Source organism: Dromaius novaehollandiae, chromosome 16 (genome assembly GCF_036370855.1).
Source record: "Dromaius novaehollandiae isolate bDroNov1 chromosome 16, bDroNov1.hap1, whole genome shotgun sequence".
NCBI lineage: Eukaryota > Metazoa > Chordata > Aves > Casuariiformes > Dromaiidae > Dromaius > Dromaius novaehollandiae.
The window spans coordinates 18,690,546-18,708,492 of record NC_088113.1 but is presented as its reverse complement, the minus strand read 5'-3'; the positions used below and the strand labels follow the sequence as shown (position 1 = coordinate 18,708,492).

The 17,947-nt window shown below is 35.7% G+C and overlaps 1 protein-coding gene across 2 annotated transcripts in view; it reads left to right on the top strand.

Annotated features, from left to right (window-relative positions):
- DIDO1 (death inducer-obliterator 1) overlaps positions 1-17,947 on the top strand; it is a 58,849-nt gene that overhangs the window by 12,586 nt on the left and 28,316 nt on the right. The window contains exons 2-7 of one of the 2 annotated variants that reach the window (XM_026092841.2): positions 2,288-2,489; positions 5,079-5,189; positions 5,548-6,448; positions 6,739-7,057; positions 10,119-10,331; positions 11,042-11,267. In XM_026092841.2, the coding sequence (XP_025948626.2) occupies positions 2,312-2,489; positions 5,079-5,189; positions 5,548-6,448; positions 6,739-7,057; positions 10,119-10,331; positions 11,042-11,267 (1,948 nt within the window). In that variant the 5' untranslated portion in view covers positions 2,288-2,311. Of the gene's footprint in view, positions 1-2,287; positions 2,608-5,078; positions 5,190-5,547; positions 6,449-6,738; positions 7,058-10,118; positions 10,332-11,041; positions 11,268-17,947 lie in introns of those variants that run through there. The other variant, XM_026092842.2, reaches the window with a different exon arrangement.

Sequence of the window (17,947 nt, the reverse complement as noted above, 5' to 3'; positions counted from 1 at the left end):
AAAAACATGATAGTTGCATAGATTTTTTAGTTGTTTTTGATTGTTATTTGTATCCAAAATGCTGTTTTATGTTAAATTAAAGCTGTTGTCTGTGTGCTGTGCAGTCTTGCCACTGGGTGGGGTATGACTGTAGTAGACTGTAAAACATATTATGCTCAAGTAACCAGAATGTCTCCTAAGAAGAAAAAATGCTGATTCCATTTTTTTTTGAATGCTTTAGTGATATCAGCTCTGTGCCTGAAACATAAATGTAAAGAGCATGTTGCACACGTGGCCTTGAGTTGAAGCACACAGATACTTAATTTTGTAATATGGAGGCAGTCCTTTCTTTAGTATGTTACTGGATAAGTTACTCAAATAAGTCATTAGGATACGCCTTTACTTGTTCAAGAAACAGTTTGTTTTCATAGTTTAATATTAGAATTGAACAAGAAGTGATTAGCTGACTTTCCCTCTTCCTTTAGGCGTATCATTTAAAAATTGCATGATGTGTGATCAATTGGAGATTCTGAACAGGGAGATTGAAAGGTTATTACAGAGCAACATCGTGGAACAAGGCACTTTAAACTCGGACTGTCCTCAGCCGTCAAGGACTGACTCCTTGGATATAATCACTGATTCAGACAATGGAGCAAAATACGAATTAGTGCAGGTATTCAATGCCATGAGATCTAGTGCCTAGGGTCTTTTAAATCAGATTATTCTTTACTGTGTAATCCCCCCCCACACACCCTGCCACTTTTTATTTTGGGAGTGGGAATAGTTGGCAGAGAGAAAGAATGCACGTAATGTGTGTAATGTTCTATAGAGAAGATAGAGAAAGCTGAAAATGTTAATGTAGATCTATTTATTCATATTTTTTTTTTCTGATTCTGCTTTTCCATAGTCATGCAGATCTTGGGAGTTTTTGTTCATGAAATAATAAAGTGATCCACTGATGACAGTCACATTTGGGGAGGGTTGGTATTTCCCCCCTTTACCTCCCCATATTTGGGACAGTAACATGGCACTGGAGAGCACCTAGAGATCGTCATTCAATTATAGAAGTGTTTATAAATAGCAAAAACGCTGTAAGATTTGGGGACTTGTGAGATTTGAAAATTTGATGTATTCTTTAAAAAGGGGGAGAAAAAAGTTGGGAGTATATATTGGCATGTCTTTGTAGTATTATATAATTTGTTCTTTAATTTGCCTGTCTCCCCACCTGGAATGTTAGCAGAATCTGTTCTTACTGCTTTGAAATAATTATTCATGTTGTAATGATTTTCTACATCCTCTATAGCAGTTTCCCTGCATCCTTAATTGCAAAATCCTGACACAGTCTGTGGCCAATAGCATTGCTCCAGTGTTGTTGCTCTTTTGTCTTCACTGATTTATTTTATAGGCCAGTTTAAAAGCAATTTTTCCTATCCTGTCCATCTGGTCTTTCTTTTCTTCCCCGATTCTTTTTCAGCGTTCTTTTGCTTTGGCAGACTTCTTCAGGCTAGATGCAGGCATTTCCCACTAATTTTCAAGCTCGTATGAGCTCAAAAGCAAGCAGTTGATGTTCATGTTTCAGTTTGCCATTCGGCATGTGAATTGGACCAAACAGTTAACTCTTGTTCAGAGGCTTAAAATGAATTTCCTGATTCTGAAATACTTTCATATGGTTAATTCTTGGGAAAATATGTGGTTATTGATGTCATGTGGTGTCCTTGAAACAAAGCTTCTGAAACTCTTTAGATTGCAAACTATTTTAGTGAAGGAAACAGTGATAAGGAGCATTCCTCAGTTCTGAAGCTCTACCTTACAAAACCACTGAGTAGCCACCTGGATTTAAATCATCAAAGCTGCAGACATCTTCTGTGGTGAAATTTAATACAAACTGGTAAATATTCCCTATGGTAAACCAGGGTATTCTAATGGTTAAAAGCACTTCTATATTTTCATTGCATAATATACAGTTGTGTTGAATTTCAGTCTCACGATGCTTTTAAATACTGTAATTGAAGTAGATTTGTTGAATAGTTTGTTACTGTTCTGAAGATCATGAGTTGTAAACAAATTTATGAGAGTACAGTCATATTTGGTGTATATTTGAAGGCCTCAGCTGCTGATAAGTGGTGGTAGTGGTGCTCTGTTTTTTCATTCCTGTTTCAGTTTCTTTTTGAAAGTAAAAACTGACAAACGGGCAAAATATGAAAGTTGCTTTATAATGTAATAGAGCCAAAACAAGCCCACTTTTAAGTATACAGTGGTAGCTAAGCCCATAAATATACTGATGTCTTGTTTTCTTTCTTTTTTGCAGGAGCCAGCACAAAAAGGAGGATTGATGGTAGTTGAGTCTCTGAGTTGTCAGCGGGACCAATCTGGCACTTCTGAATCAGAAAATTCAGCATGTGCTGGAAGGATAATGCTGAATGACTCTGATCCTTTGCTGCCCTCCTCTGGCTCTCCCTTTCATTCAGCTCTACAAGGAGAAACCATTCGAACATTTAATGCTGTGTCAGGTAAAGCATATAGAGGACATTGAAGACTCTTCTTATTTCTTTACATTTTATCTGGAACTTAAATCTCAGAATTTGGATTACCTCTGCTGTAACTTTTAGTATTTCTTCATCTTCCAAGGTAAACAAAGATGTGAATTTTTGTTGTTGTTGTTGTTTTGACCCGTTCTATTCTTGCTTCCATTGTAGCCTTTTTTTGGGTGTGATTATAGTTTTAGTGTTGCCTTTTTAAAAAACTACGGTTCAGTCCAAATACATTATGCTGTGGGTTTTTTTTTTTTTTGAGAGAGAATTTAATGGCATTTTGTATTAGACTGAAGTAGTTTTGGTTTTCTATTATTGTACTACAGGCTTAAAATTTACTTTTGAGTCCTGCTGCACTGTTCAAATTAATCAGTTACTGTTCTGGGGTCTATTATCTTTACAAATACATTTATAGTATCTCACTTAAGTTGATTTATGGACAATGGTTTAAGTGCTGTATTTCAAAACATAGCACAAATTTTAAAGTTCTTTATCTTAATTGTTTGCATAGCATCAGGTCTTAAATTACTGTTTTAACATTTTGTTTAATCTAGTATTAGGAAACAGAGGGTTTGCCCTATAGAGGGATTATGTTTGATGTGGCAAAAAGGTAATGCAGCTGATACAATATTTAAAATAAGGAGCCATTTCATAACCAATGTACACTGCAAGATTTAAAAACAGTGAGATTGAAAAGGAAAAGCTTGCTAAAGGATGCTTCTCAAAATTTGTAGCTGTAATATGTACAGCTTTTAGAAGTATCTTTCTGATTCTTTCAGCAGTTACTCTTTTCTAGTGATTCTGTTAACATTCCCTTTTGGCTTAACTGCAAATATTGAGCCAGGAAGATGTATAGAACCACTACAAAAATGTATGTTGGGGGAGGGGGCAGGGGAGCTTGGAGAGGTTTGGGGGGGTGTTGTTTTTAAAATACTATTTATGTTTACCAATTCATTCAGGTGTATATTTATTGCTACATATTACAGTACATGAGCAATGTAGTTGTAACAACCGCAAAACTTAGCTGCTACATTCTCTGAGTAGAACCTTTACATTGCGTGCAGCTGCTTTTAAAATATTGTATGTGATGCAATACTAACTTTAATACTTGCACAGACCAGGTTATTTTTGAATTGCTTAAAATCTAGCGTTTGATTTTATATTTATTTCTGTTGTGTACTTTCTCTCTTTTCAAATAAGAGTCTCCTAGTATGCTGGGAAAGACTTGAAAACAGTAGTCTCAGTTGTCAACATGACTTTTTTCTTCTTCTTATAGCTCTATCTGTGATAGTTGGAGGTTCTCAGATGAATCTTTTTCTTGTGTCATTTTTGGTAGATCATGTGGGCTGAGAACCTCTTTGTAAATAACCGTATCAAGGAGCAGCCTTTCTCAAGTTCAGTTCAAAACAGCTTTTTTTTCCCTCAGAGACATGCTTGAAAAAGTTTTGATTTTGTTCTCTTTTATGTCATTTCTTCTATCCAGTGAAACTTACTAAAGAAGTTGTGAAGGGAAGGTGTATTGCTTTATCCTGAAGAGTATCCACTAGTGTTTCTGAAATAATTTTAAAAATAGCTACATCATTTAATAGACAAGAGTTAGATCTAGAGAAGCAATCTTTGTGAGAATCAGTTCTGCTGTTGATGATGAGAGACTGCTTTTTTCTGGTTTTGACATTTTGTTTAGCATCAGAAAACTCATTATTTTTCCACTCTACCCTATATAATTTAAACAGCAATAGCTTTGTGTGTTTCTGTTTTTTTGTTTTTTTGACTGTTGTTTCTACTTCATGTTTTATCCTGCTGCAGATCATGAGCAGACTTTTCTAGTAGAAAATGTTAAATGATATTTTTATAAAGGATAAAGGACCATCCTTGCCTTTAAAACAGTAAATGTGTTCACACGTTTGGATGATTCCTTGTTTTGCTCCATGGTATAGTTTCCCTGATTTTCGCACTGGTTCTCCCTTACAGAGTGGAACTGCTGTAAGTTTCTCCCCAGACAAATTCCAGTCAGTAGGTTCATACTATGTAAGAAGTTTTTTTTAACAGTGAATTTGAACACTCATCTGCAAAATAGTGTAGATGCATACATTTTCTGTTCTTTTAACTGATTCAGTAACATGCTTTTGCACTATCTTTTTTCAATGCTTTAACAAGGTTGGGGTTCTTTTGTTATAAAATATCTGTACAAGGTGTGTGCTTTGGATTAAAGTGCATATGCTGTGCATGCACTAAATTTGAGAAAGCTGATTGCATTGATTATTTGGGATTATCAAAATAGGTCCCTCTGCTTGTATTGCTTGAAGAAAAACATCATAAATTCTGAACTATTTAATAAAATATGTCAGGATAGTATCTAAAGCCGTACATTTCAACTTAGTGCTTTGTCTTTGAAGGAATTCAGTGATCTTTATGTTGGTATTCAGTGACCATTAGTGGCTTGAAATTCAAGCTATTTTGCATACTACTTACCTTACAATAAAATGAGATTATAACGGAATATTTAGTAATTACTTGGGCTATAGATCTTGTTGAATCTTAAGTTTTGAACCTTATGTTTGTCTTTAGTGTTTCAGGGTGGGGACAGTGGTGTCCATACTATGGAACAAGTTGTAAGTTCACAACCTGTGCCATTAGAATCTGAATCTAATACTGACAACATGGAAAATAGTTCCCCTGGTAAGTTTTCTTCCTTTTAAATTGAGCAGAAATTATGCTTATATGTCCATCCTATTTTTTTTAACAGAAGAGTTTGTAATAGCTGGATTATGTTGGCTCAGCATTCAGTTACATACTTAATTGCTTCTGCTGTATTCAAAGGAAAGTGTTTTACCTGTTAGCAGGGCCATAAAATGAGGTGGAGAGCTGCACGTTACTTACTTTGGACTGATGTACCGCATCCTTTTCTGGATAGACACCATTTATGTTATATATATTTATCTATTACCACAAAGAAAATAATACTGTATTAAAAAAAAAAGTTTAAGAAAATCATCTTCCCTCAGTACCAGTTTAATAAGTATTCCCTTGTTTTTAGCATCAGTTTTGGATGAGAAAGGTGAGCAAAGTAATGAGGAGGAACAAAAAGCTATCAAGCCTACAAGTAAAGAGTTCAGGAAAACCTGGGGTTTTCGAAGAACTACAATTGCTAAGCGAGAAGGTGCAGGAGATATTGATGTGGACTCTAGTGAACAACAGCCACAACAGCAGCAACAAAGCTTAAACCTCAGACGCAGTGGACGGCAACCAAAGCGAACTGAACGAGTGGAAGAATTTCTTACAACAGTAAGACGTAGAGGAAGGAGGAATGTTCCTAGTGCTCTGGAAGATTCAAGTGAACCAGCGTCCTGTCCAGCTACGGATGCTGAAACTGCCTCAGAAGGCAGTGTAGAGAGTGCTCCGGATACAAAACCTGGAACTCGGAGGAGTAGCACTAGGAGTTGTAAGTATCAGAAAGGCTCTAAAAGGAGACGTACAAAAGAGGAGGAGGAAGAGGAGGAGGAAGAGGAAGATGATGATTCTTCTGATAGTGATAGTGATGGGTTAACACTGAAGGAGCTGCAGAATCGACTAAGAAAGAAACGGGTTGAGCAAAAACCTGCACAGCTGACATTGAAAGAAATACAGAACCGCCTGAGGAAGAAAAACACAGAACAAAGTCCTTCAGAAACAGTTGATAACCAGGCTGAAAAACAAGTCAAGACTGAACTGCCTCTAAAACAAGAGCCTGAAACTGCAGACAGCACTGAGGTTGCAAGTCAGGTGGTTGTGTCAGAGGAACATGCTGAAGATCTTCAGGTTCAAGAGATAAAACCTGCCCTTGGAGCAAAAGGGATCACAAGTGAAGAAGCTGAAGATTTTCCAAGAAGCAAGCCTGAGTGTGAGATTTATGACCCCAATGCACTGTATTGTATTTGTCGCCAGCCTCATAATAACAGGTAGGCAGAACTTTCAACTAAAAATATAATGCAAATAATTGGAATTTTTCTATGATGAAAAACAAACTAGCTGCTAAAGCTTACCTTTTGAGTATGTCTAAATGAGCTGTTGGGTTTATTGAAAGTTTTTGGGTTTGGGGGAGATAAACTAATGAACACAGTAATGAACAGTGAGATGATAAAGCATACTAATATGTTGACAAGGTATTTAAGATCTGCTACTTGAAGTATCTGTTGAGGTTTAATTGTCTTTCATTTCATAATGCTCTACTGTTCCTTCTTTTTTTCAGGTTTATGATTTGTTGTGATAGATGTGAGGAATGGTTTCATGGTGACTGTGTGGGTATTTCTGAGGCTCGAGGGCGGCTTTTGGAAAGGAATGGTGAGGACTATATTTGTCCAAACTGCACCATTCTGCAGGGACAGGATGAGACAATTTCAGAAACAGACCAGCAGGAAGCTAAAGAGAGGCAAGTAAATGTGGATGGCACAGAATTCACAAGCATAGGAACAGTTGAACAAAAGTCTGTTGAGGACCAAGGAATCAAGGGTAGGATTGAAAAAGCTGCAAATCCAAGTGGGAAGAAAAAACTCAAGATATTTCAACCTGTAAGTATTTTTTTTTTTTATGTTTCTACTTTTTATACTTCACTAAGTATATTTGAGAAAATTGGTTACTTTTGTCTGTACATCTCCTGATATTGTTTATGAAAACTAAAAATGAAGCTGAACAGTCCATTAAATATTATTATTTAGCAGAAGTTTATCTGTAGTATTATCAGTACAGGAACTAGCTAAAACTGAGAGTTCTATTTTGAAATAAGGGATTTACAAATTGTATGTACTGTAAGGAAATATCCCATTACATGCTTTGTATTTTTTACTCTTTTTAAAATACTTTGGAAATCAAATAATAAGCTCTTGTTTTCATAAAAATATTTAGAATTCTGGAATGGTTTATTCTTGCTTAAAAAAAATTCTTTTTGAGACTTTCAATGACAGTGAAACTTTTTACTTAGCGTTGGCAAGTGGCAATGTTGGAATTAATTCCAGCTGTTATTACAGCCTCTTGTCCTTCCTTCTAGTCTTTGAAGTTCTGATACTTGTCCTGATGCTCCTTCAAGTTGTTAATACATAGAGAATTGTTTTTAAGCTGCCTTGTGAAACAGTAACATAAAATGTTTATTGCAAATTATTGCCAATTCTGGCATGGAATGTAAAAGAAACTTAAGTTCTGCAATATCAAGTTTCATGCCTAATTCAAAATACAGGCAGAAAAGCTTCTTCAATTGAATGTACACAAGTTTAAAAACTTTATACCACAGTGACTGACTTTGTACTGCTAAAGCTACTGTAGTAATGCCAATAACTTGAACGTTTTCCTTTTCTTCTTAGCATGCCTTGAAGAGTATGTTTTGCATATTTGTTGTCAGCATGCTACAGCTGTTCATATTTTTTTCTGTATGAATTTGTTGGTGCCTAAGCTTTAAACTTTGGAATCATCACTAGAATCAATCTTAAGTTTGAGCATAAGCTGCTTCTTGGAGATTTTTTTCTATTGGCGTAGTACATTTTCTACTAAGTATTTATCAAATAACACTTTTTAGTTTACTGAAATAGCAGGGCTATCTGTATCAGCAAAGTAAGTGAGCTTAATGTATAAATCGGAACATTAAATGAGCTTAATATATAAATAATTACTGTTTGAAGTTAAATGTGTGAAAAACTTTTCTCGGGGAAAAATAAGAAACAAAAAAACCCCTGCGGTGTACAGTTTTATCTGAAAGCCCAACTTGTTCTTTTGAGTTTGGTGGCCTGCATTTCACTTGACAGTGTTAGTATTAATTTTAAGTTCTGCTTCTGAATATCTCCAGGTCCTCTTTGATGTTAACATTTTGACATGTTACTTGAATATGGTAGTCATCTTTCCTTTAGTAAAAGGAAAACATATAATTATCCTCAAGTAACTCATCGCCTCTTATGGAGGCATTACTTGCATTTTAGATATTTCTTTAGGCATTTGGAAAAATAATAGAACTACTCTCCTTGTGTTTGACAGATGGCACTACTTTTTGGGAGAAGTGAGCAGTCAAGTCTGTGTTTTATTCCATGCTGTCCTTCATCTTTCAGAAATGATCCCTCTACAGCTTATATAAACAAGCACCACTTAATCTGTGCATAATTGTCCCTTCTGGGCAAAAAAGATCTTTGGTATTTAGCATGTTGACATTCTGAAAACACTCTGTTATGCTGACTGAACAGTCTCGTTATTCAGTTTATCCCTATGTTAGTGTGTTCTCTTACACCAGTATTTTAAGCACTTTGAGAAAGGCTCCTTGTTGCTGTCCATGCAGCATCTACTGCAGCAGAGGTTTGGTCTATGGTTAAAGCTCCTAGGATTGTATAGCTACAAACATCAACCATGGAATTTTGTCATCATCTTGAGTAACTGCCCTTAATTAGAAATGACAGCTCAGCTGTCTGAGGTATGAGGTGCCTTCTAGGGAACATAACTGATACCCTTTTTTCTTGTACTTCACACTTAAAGTGTATACATCATGGAAAAGTATTCTAAAGCATAATCTTTATCTTTATGGCAAATCCCAACATCACTTTCATCAGATCACAGCGCCTAATGCTGTCTTACTGACTTTTGATTGAAAAAATAAGCTATGTGAATAACTTTTTTTTTATGGAAATATTGCTGAAAAGCCGTTACCTTTGGTAATCACAAATTGTGGTTTATTGATTTGGGGAAAGCTGTCTAAAGATACAGTAGTTTTTTGGGAATTAGGTCAGTTGTATAACACTTTTATGAATAATCAAAAAGAGGGAGCAAATGAGATTAAAGACATAGCACCTAGACGTGAAATGCTGGAGCCTAAGGAACTTTCAGTATTTCTAGACTTTGACCTAATGTATTTTATTTCAAGGAACGTGCTGTATTTTAAATTTTAATATTGAAGGGGAAGTGCTTAGTATAAAGTGCTTTGATATAAATTGAGAAGTGGAATAGAAGAAAATAATAGATTGCATATGTGAACTTCTTACTCAGTGTGTAAGAAGTATTAGGCAATGGCAGAATTGTCTAGGAGAATGGTTGCGTTTATGTGAGTTGGGGACTTCTAAAAACTAAAACCGGTAAACCTCTAGAGCAAGGATTATCTGAACACCCGAATAGCTGACTGCTTCCTTCTGCATGCACACATGGCTGGGGACAGCTGCTGGTGGTGATACATGAGCAACATGCTTTTTAGAAACCTTGTTCTTGAGAAACCAGTTCTGCATTATTACAAGGATCTCTCTTATGTGGTGCAGAGGACCAGAAGAAAGCATCTGTGTGCTTATGGGATCTGAAAATTTAGGAAACCAACCTCCTTTAGTTCAGTGCCAGCAGACCAGCCATTTTAGACTACAATAGTATCCTAAAAACACTTTTTTTTGTCTTTCTGTGGCAAGAGCGAAATCCTTAAATTTGTATGGGTTGTTATGAGTAGTTGTTTCTGACATCTCAAGACTGAAAATTGTTTTAAAGCTGGCAATTGCTCATGTCACTAACAGTCATAGCTGTAGTCTGCCCATATGATGTATAAAGGTTTCTTAGTGCTGTAGGGAGAGGGTTTTTTTGTTGTCTTTTTGAAGTTTGAACTTGCTCTACTTCAATCTTTAGGTAATTGAAGCTCCTGGTGCATCCAAGTGCATTGGTCCTGGCTGTTTTAAGGTGGCTCAGCCTGATTCTGTGTATTGCAGCAATGACTGCATTCTCAAACATGCTGCAGCCACAATGAAATTTCTAAGTGCGGGCAAAGATGCAAAACCAAAACTTAAAGAGAAGATCAAACCAAAATCTGAAAAACCTGGTGTGCCAAAATCTCAACCACAGGTAAGCTTATGTTCTTAATTCTGAGCAGTTTTATAGAAACAGTTGTGCTGAAGCACAGTGGCTTGTTCCTGCGCCCTCATTTTTGAGACAGAAAAAAAATGGCAAAATTCTGTATCAAAGAGTTCTTTCTTTTTCTTTCTTTTGCCTTTTTTATGGTAAGGCCATGTTTAATTCTTCTGACTATAAAATGTTTTCCTTTTTATGTTACTTCTTGTGTCATGTTACCTTTAAAAAAAATCTTAGTAATTTCCCCTAAAGAGAGATGGGTTCTTGAAAGGATTTTCTGATAGCAGCACAACTTTTTTGAAACTCTTTTTGGTCATAATTTGGAGTTCTTGTGAATTAATATGTTGCTGCATAGTATGTGTGTTTTGGGAAGCAAAAAAAATGCAACTAAATAAAAATCACCTTCTGCATCCTTTCTTTCTTTAGCTTTCCCTTTTGAAACAGCTGTAAAATGGTCAATTTTTCAAACAAAAAAAGACTTGATAAATACACTTGTTTTGAGAGGGTTTCTTTACCATACTCTGCTTGTGAAGTTACAATGTATTATCTTAGCTTTAAAGACTTGAATTTGAAATTACATAATTTCAAGTGTTTGTATTATCTTAATAACAAATTAATAAATTTGTTTATGTATGTATATATGTGTCTGTAAAATACGGTGTTCATGATGAGTATTATTAATTAAGCTTCTTTTAATTACACAGGCAAGTACTAAGCCTCTCTCGATCCAGAAGAGACAAGTTCCTGAGAAAAAAGAGGGGAACGCAAAGAAGACTGTTTTGACAACTGCCAAGACTGAGGCAAATACTCAACCTATTGCTAAAGAGCCAGCATCAGAAAACAGCACACCATCCTGGGCAAGCGATCATAATTACAATGCAGTAAAGCCTGAAAAGACTGCTGCCATTTCATCTTCACTGTTGTTCAAATGTATGTATCGCATAGGGATATTCCTGAATAATCATTTACATTTTCTTTGAATACCCATCCATTCTTGGCTCTGCAAGACTAGGGAGTTTAGGGTTTGGGTTTTTTTTTTCCTAATATGGCACCAAACTTCTTATCTCCACCTTCAAAGATTCATACATATATACACACACAAATGGGAGACACTTAGAAGTTTTATTTGTATCATACAATAGTTGTATGATTTAATTAGAGCCTGTCAATCTACCCAGCTGATTTCTGGATGCAAACTTCCTGATTAAGCTTTAAATTTTTTCCTACAAAGGCAATAACTGTTACTGATCTAGAAAAGGTGAGTATCAATACACTTGTGTTAAGTTTAACAAAAAGGTTGCACAGTGTGCACCTTGTATCAGCAATTGATTGTACTAATCTGAATTGTATTTTTGTAATTTAGATTTGGCACCTGCCTCTCAGGTCTTGCATTTTCATTGCTAGTGCCGAGAATGAAATCTTCAACCTGGTATCCAACGATACTTTACACTTCTGCAAACAGCTTTTAACTGTCAAGTATATCAAGTTCTTCTTCCTGCCGCTTTTCTTCCTTACATGAAATAATTTAAGGACCATTCTTTACTCTTAAGTTTGGGGGGAGGCAGTGCTCTTTTTTTCCTTTCTATTTATGTATGTTCATACTTCACACATTATCCACACAAAGAAGGACGCATCTTAAGTGGATATTAGGCAGAAATATTGCCTTGCATATTTTTGCAGGTTTTGAATAGCATCCTTGTAACTCGTATAAAGGTAAGTAAACGCTGCTTTGTAGTCTGAACAAGCCTTTCTACTAATGACGTGTTTTTTCATTGACTCCAGCTGAGTAGTTTTATAGTGCAGTGATGGAACTACAAATGAAATTTTGCCTTCCACATGTACAATACACATGACCTAGTGTCTAATATTTTCTCACTTGAAGTGTTGTGAATTCAGAAGTTCAGTTCTCCCAGCTTTCTTTACCACACTTTAGCCAGTTTTGCACTTTATTTTCAGAAATAAACCAAGTTATTAAACACTTACTTTATATATAAATAACTGATAGATAAATTTATAACCATGTAGATTTATCTTTAGGATTAGATTTTTTAAAATAATATAATTTTTAAACATTGAGGGAGCACAAGCTACCCTAAATTGCTCAGTTTATTATTGTAGTACATATTAGACTTACTAAACATATTTTAATTTTATTTGCCCACATGAAATAATTATCATTTAAACTTAAGTGTTCTACCGAGGCTTTTAGATCTATAGCCTTAGTATATATTTATTCTTGTTGTATTAATTATTTGGGCCCTGTGCCCTTTATTTATAGTGAATGTTTAAAATAGTTATTTTTATGAACCTGCATTTTAAGCTGCTATTAAAGAAAGTGTAGCTTTTTTGTCAGAAATCCTAGCGTTTTAAACATAGCTAAAAATTAAAAGCTCTAAATGAAATTACAAGCACTTATTTTGCATGTCAAATTTTTATCATTCTTTTTATCTCAATGTAGCTATATCTACAGCTTAACCATATCACTTAAAATCTCCTCACTGATAAGTTTATTTTTTTTTCTAGGAGACAGGAATATAGGTTTTGGGGGGTGATTTTTGTTTTAGGCACATCTAATTACTTTTAAATGTTGCATCACTGGAGGTTATCAGTTACAGTAGAAAATTGGATTCCTCTAATTGAAATAGTTAAATTGGTGGAAAAATCTGTGCGTATACTAGACTATAATAATGAATACAAAACAACCTAGTTTGTGTGATGAAGAATTCTCATATCAAATGAGAGGAAGAACTTCAGATTGCTGTTATTAAGGTAAGTTCTACTAATATGTGGGGACTCTGTGCTATTATTAAATTACGAGGTAAATTGTTTGTTTATTTGTGGAAAAAGATAGTCCTCTTTTGGGTTGGATAGGTTTGATCTGTAATCTTTCTCAGAAGCTGCTATTACATCTTCTTTAGAGTATTCTACAGGACTTTATTTAGAAAATTTTTAGATATTCAAAATACAGAAGCATGGCATTATGGAAATCAGTGAGAGTCCTCTGACTTCAGATATCTAAAAGTTAGAGCACTAAGTCTGAGCTAGTCTGCGGAGAGAAAGAAATATCTTGAACAGGCAAAAACGTAATCTGTTTTAGATACTAATCTTAGAATGAGGTGACTAGCTCTTAAGTAATGTCCATTTCTGAACGTGGATTATAAGAGGCATTTAAGATGACTAGTTCAGATTTCTAGGTGTCTTGTGTTTGGGCTAAAATTGGCCTTGAGGGAGCTAAGGATGAGATTCTTCCATGTGCAGTATTTCTGAATACCACTTGCGTTCTCCACAGCCTAACACCATGTTCTGCAAATCCTTATTTATGTGACTAAGTGCACATGAGGCCCTTTTGGAATTAAGTGACCTTAGCGTCATTTGCAGAATTACTCTGTTTAATACTCTTTCCATCCAGTTTTTTAATATTTACAAACTCGCACACGAACACACTTTTGAAGTATATGATTGATTGAGATATATGTATATATTTACTTTATCACCATTGTCCCACCTGTCAGATGCAAGATTTTGATGTTCTTACGTATGACAGTAGTTTTATTAAGTAGGAGGAAGAAAATCAAGCCACTCTTACAAATATACAGGGTGGTAGGGGCATGTAGTATATTTGCATACCAACCTGTCACTCAAGGCACCCCCCCTTTATTTTTTTTCCCCCTCTCAATCTGTTTTGCATTAAAAACATAACAAGGATATTTTGTGCGAGTAGTATGCAACTATATATAGCAGTGATTTTTTTTTTTTTTCTGGCATGTTACCACAGTAGCTGGTGTTTAGTTATTAATTTTTTTTCTTCCTACTGTTTTTTTTTGGGGGGGGGGAGGGGAATGAGTTAGGGCCCTACTTGGAGAAGTTTTGTACACCAAAACCTGAAGCCTGATTATTGATTTACACTAACACCTTGATGTTTCCAATGAAAATGATCCTGTTTATTCATTTAATTACTAGGAATGGACATATCTTGAACATACATTGATAAATGAATATTAAGCACAAATAGTTTTTAAGTTGTAGACAGTATTTGAACTACATAGTTAAGAGCAAATTAAGCATACATCACTTTCTATCTCAAAAATGTAGCTTTTAATTTCATTAAGAAAATCAGTATTCGTTTAGTCTGCAATGCTCAGCTTCTATATTGAATTTCAAAAGTTACCCTAGCTTTCAAATTGATACAAGTATATGGATTGTTGAGGTTTAGGAGCAGACAATGTGGTTGTTCAAAGATTCAAGTTGTAATGCAAGTCTTGAGTTTGTTATGTGAGCCATTGTTAATCATCAATATTTAGGTCTTGTCTAAGGAGAGGTAAAATTAGTAACAAAAGCAAAATAGACTGTCTCATTTATCCAAAAGCATCTTTTAGTTGTGTGAGGGGAAACGCCATCCAGAATGACTTGTTAAACATTTCCATTTTGTATAAGTCTAACATACATCTTCTAGAAAACATTATTTTTAATTACAATGGAGGAGAAACTTTATAATCAACATAATTTATTCCAAAACACATTTATTCCAAAATATTGAAATCCTACCCTTCAAAATTTTTGGCATTAGAAATAAGGAACCACAAAAGCAGTTTGCATCAGCTGCTCATTTGACTCTACTGAGAGCTTTTATAGTTTTAATTTTATACTAATTAATACCATACATTCTATTTTGATTCTTAAAAATGCAAATAATGTATTTCTGTATTGTCACTGCTGCCCTTTAAAAAGGGGGAAAAGGTTCTGGCAGTGGAAGGTACAAGTGCAAATCAAATGGCACTGTTAAATCATGAAGCTTATTAACAAGTTTTAAATTAAGCATGTATTTTCAAGTGTGATATGCCCCTCTGTGTAATGAAAAACTGGACAGAACAGATTCATAATAAAACACACTGCAGTCAGACTTTGACACAGGAGGGATCCTGAATTAAGAAATACACGTGAAAGATGTCTGGATCCGTTCCTCCTTCCTCCCTCCCCCCTTTTCAAAAAGCCTGCACTGCTTTTTTTCTTGTATTTTTAAGCAAAGATGAAATATTTAAGTTGTTCTGTCAAGTGTTCTAGACTACTCTTGGTGTCTGTTCAGATTTCTAAAAGATAATTGTTAGGGACACGTTTTTTACAAAGATTTAATAATTGATTGGATGTGGCTATTTTCTGTTTTTGATTTGAGACCCTCACATTTCAAGTGTGTTAGGAACACAACATTTTAATTTCCAGTACTTTTCTTTAATATTAAAAAACATTCTGAAGGATTTAGAGAGCTTCTGTCTCTCTTTTCAGTTAATTAGCTAATTACGAATTATGGTAGAAAAAAAACTGGCAAAAATGCAGTGAGGGAATTTACAAAGCAGAAAACAGTATAGAGCAGATTGGATATAACCAGCTACTGCACAGAAATGCTACTAATGAACAGCAAGTTTCTTGTTAATGGTGGCTAGGAGGTACAAAAAGTAGGATGCTCAGACAAATATGGCATTATTTTCTGTAGAAAAAAAAATCACCACCTTGCATGTAGAGTCAGCATGATTGCTTACCATTTCACAGGAAAACCAATTACAGTGCTTCACTAGCAGTTCAGAAAAAGCTGCTGTATCAAAGGAAACCTTTCTTCATCTGGGTGAAGGAACACTTCAGACATCATTTTCTTTTCCTCTTGTGAAAGTATCAGCTGTGGTTGGACTGCCTGCTGGTACAAAGGTTTATCAGCAATATCAGCATATATGTGTCTGAAGCATTTCAGTGCAGGTTTTCTGATTGATAGAACAACACTTAAGACGTGTTTTTTTTTCTTCCCCCTTCCTCTCTGTTTTTGCAATATTTAATTGCCAAGTAGAAGTCAGGAGCAAGTACTTCACCTGCTTTAGAGTAGAAGATAAGCCCAAAGGAGGGGAAGAAGATAAACATTGGTAGTAACCTGATTTTTAAACTAGCCAGTCATAAGGGCACTGAGTATGCATCAGTTCTTTAAATCTTTATTGACATTCAGTTAACTTCTCATATTAGACTTAAATATATGAACTGATTATTTACTCAGCTAAGGTATTAAGTTGCTTGAAGATCCTAAGCATCTGCATTTATTGATTGAAACAGGATAGTGAAGAGGTTCTATCTACTTAGCTGTAGATAGTTATATAATATGAGTTTACAGCCTTTCACTATAATACCACATTTGGTAGTAGTAGTTCACAGAACTTGTTAATGAGTGGGACTTTGAAGGGGAAGGGTTTCTTTAGAGGAGATGATAAACATGAGGTCTGTCATAGCTCTCCCCGGTCTGCGGCAGTGAGTTAGGGACAGACAGCTTTGTGCTGCCACCTACTGGGAAGCGAGGGGGCCAGGTTTGTAGCGCGCTACCTCTGACTATATAGATTTCACTTTGATCCCTTTTTTTTCGTTTTTCTTCATTTTTTTCTGCAGCTCAGCTTTTCTGCGTCCAAGGCCTATTCACAAACTGAATAGCGCTTGCTTGTACAGTTATATGATTCCAGATATAAAGGGCACCTGGGCTGCTCTGTTCCTACACACCTATAACAAAATTTAGAGACTTTGTCAAGGGAATACAGTTACCACATGAGCCCATAATCAAAAAATGTGATGTGTGTACAAAAATGGATTATAGCCTATGTCATTTGTGTAGTTTTTCTTGTGTGATTTTTATAATAGAGTACCAAGGTAGGGAAAAACAGACAATACACTGCTATAAAGAGTGCAGGAGAAAAATGTGGTGTACTCAAGACTGAAGGAGTTATGGCTCAGGAGGTAGACGAAAGTAGGAGTGAGAGAATGAAAGTTTAAAGCTGTAAATACTATTGTAAAAAGAAAAATAAGGCCTTCTCTGCACACAGGCTGGTGCCTAGTTAATGCTTCTCTCCAGGCAAGATGATTACCAGCTTAAGTTGCGACTCTTAAGTACAGTGTGTATGGATATGCTGGTACTGGTTCAGCTTAACTGTTAGAAAAGTAGTTAACCTAAACTGGGGAGTCGTTCTTAACTCTTGAGTTTACTTGTCTGCAAAGACTGATTGTAGTTGAACCAGATGCCTTAATTTTAGCTGGAGTGCTTCCCCACAGGATAAACTAGCCTGTGCTGAGTTCCATACTGTTATAAGTAAAACCTGAAAGAGTTCCTTGAAAGCTGTGGTATCTTTGTTTTATGCTGTAGTCTGCAAAGTGGACCTATACGAAGAGGCATTAAGCACTGAATACTACCTGGGGAATAAAAGGAACTATATATTTCACATCATTAGCAATTTTCTGTGGCACATTATTGCTATATATTTAGGTCTAGACTTAACCCGTTGTAATTAGAGGAGTTTTCAAAAAGGCTGCTGAGGGACCAAATGATGGTCAGAATACCTAAGATGATTCTGGCAGAGCTTCTGAAAAATTCATGCTGGAGACCTGCCTTTGGAAAGAATATAGCACAGGAGTGGCCGGCTAGTGCAGCTCCAGTGCTGAACGAGAATGGCAGGGGGTCATGCTGGCACAGGGGCTGCTGGGTGACCTGAAGCCTGGCTATGCAATGAGGCAGACCGGTAGTGGCTGCTGGAGCCAACATCCCCTGGGACCCAGCCTATTAAAAGGAGCAGTGGGATCCTTGGGGAGCGATT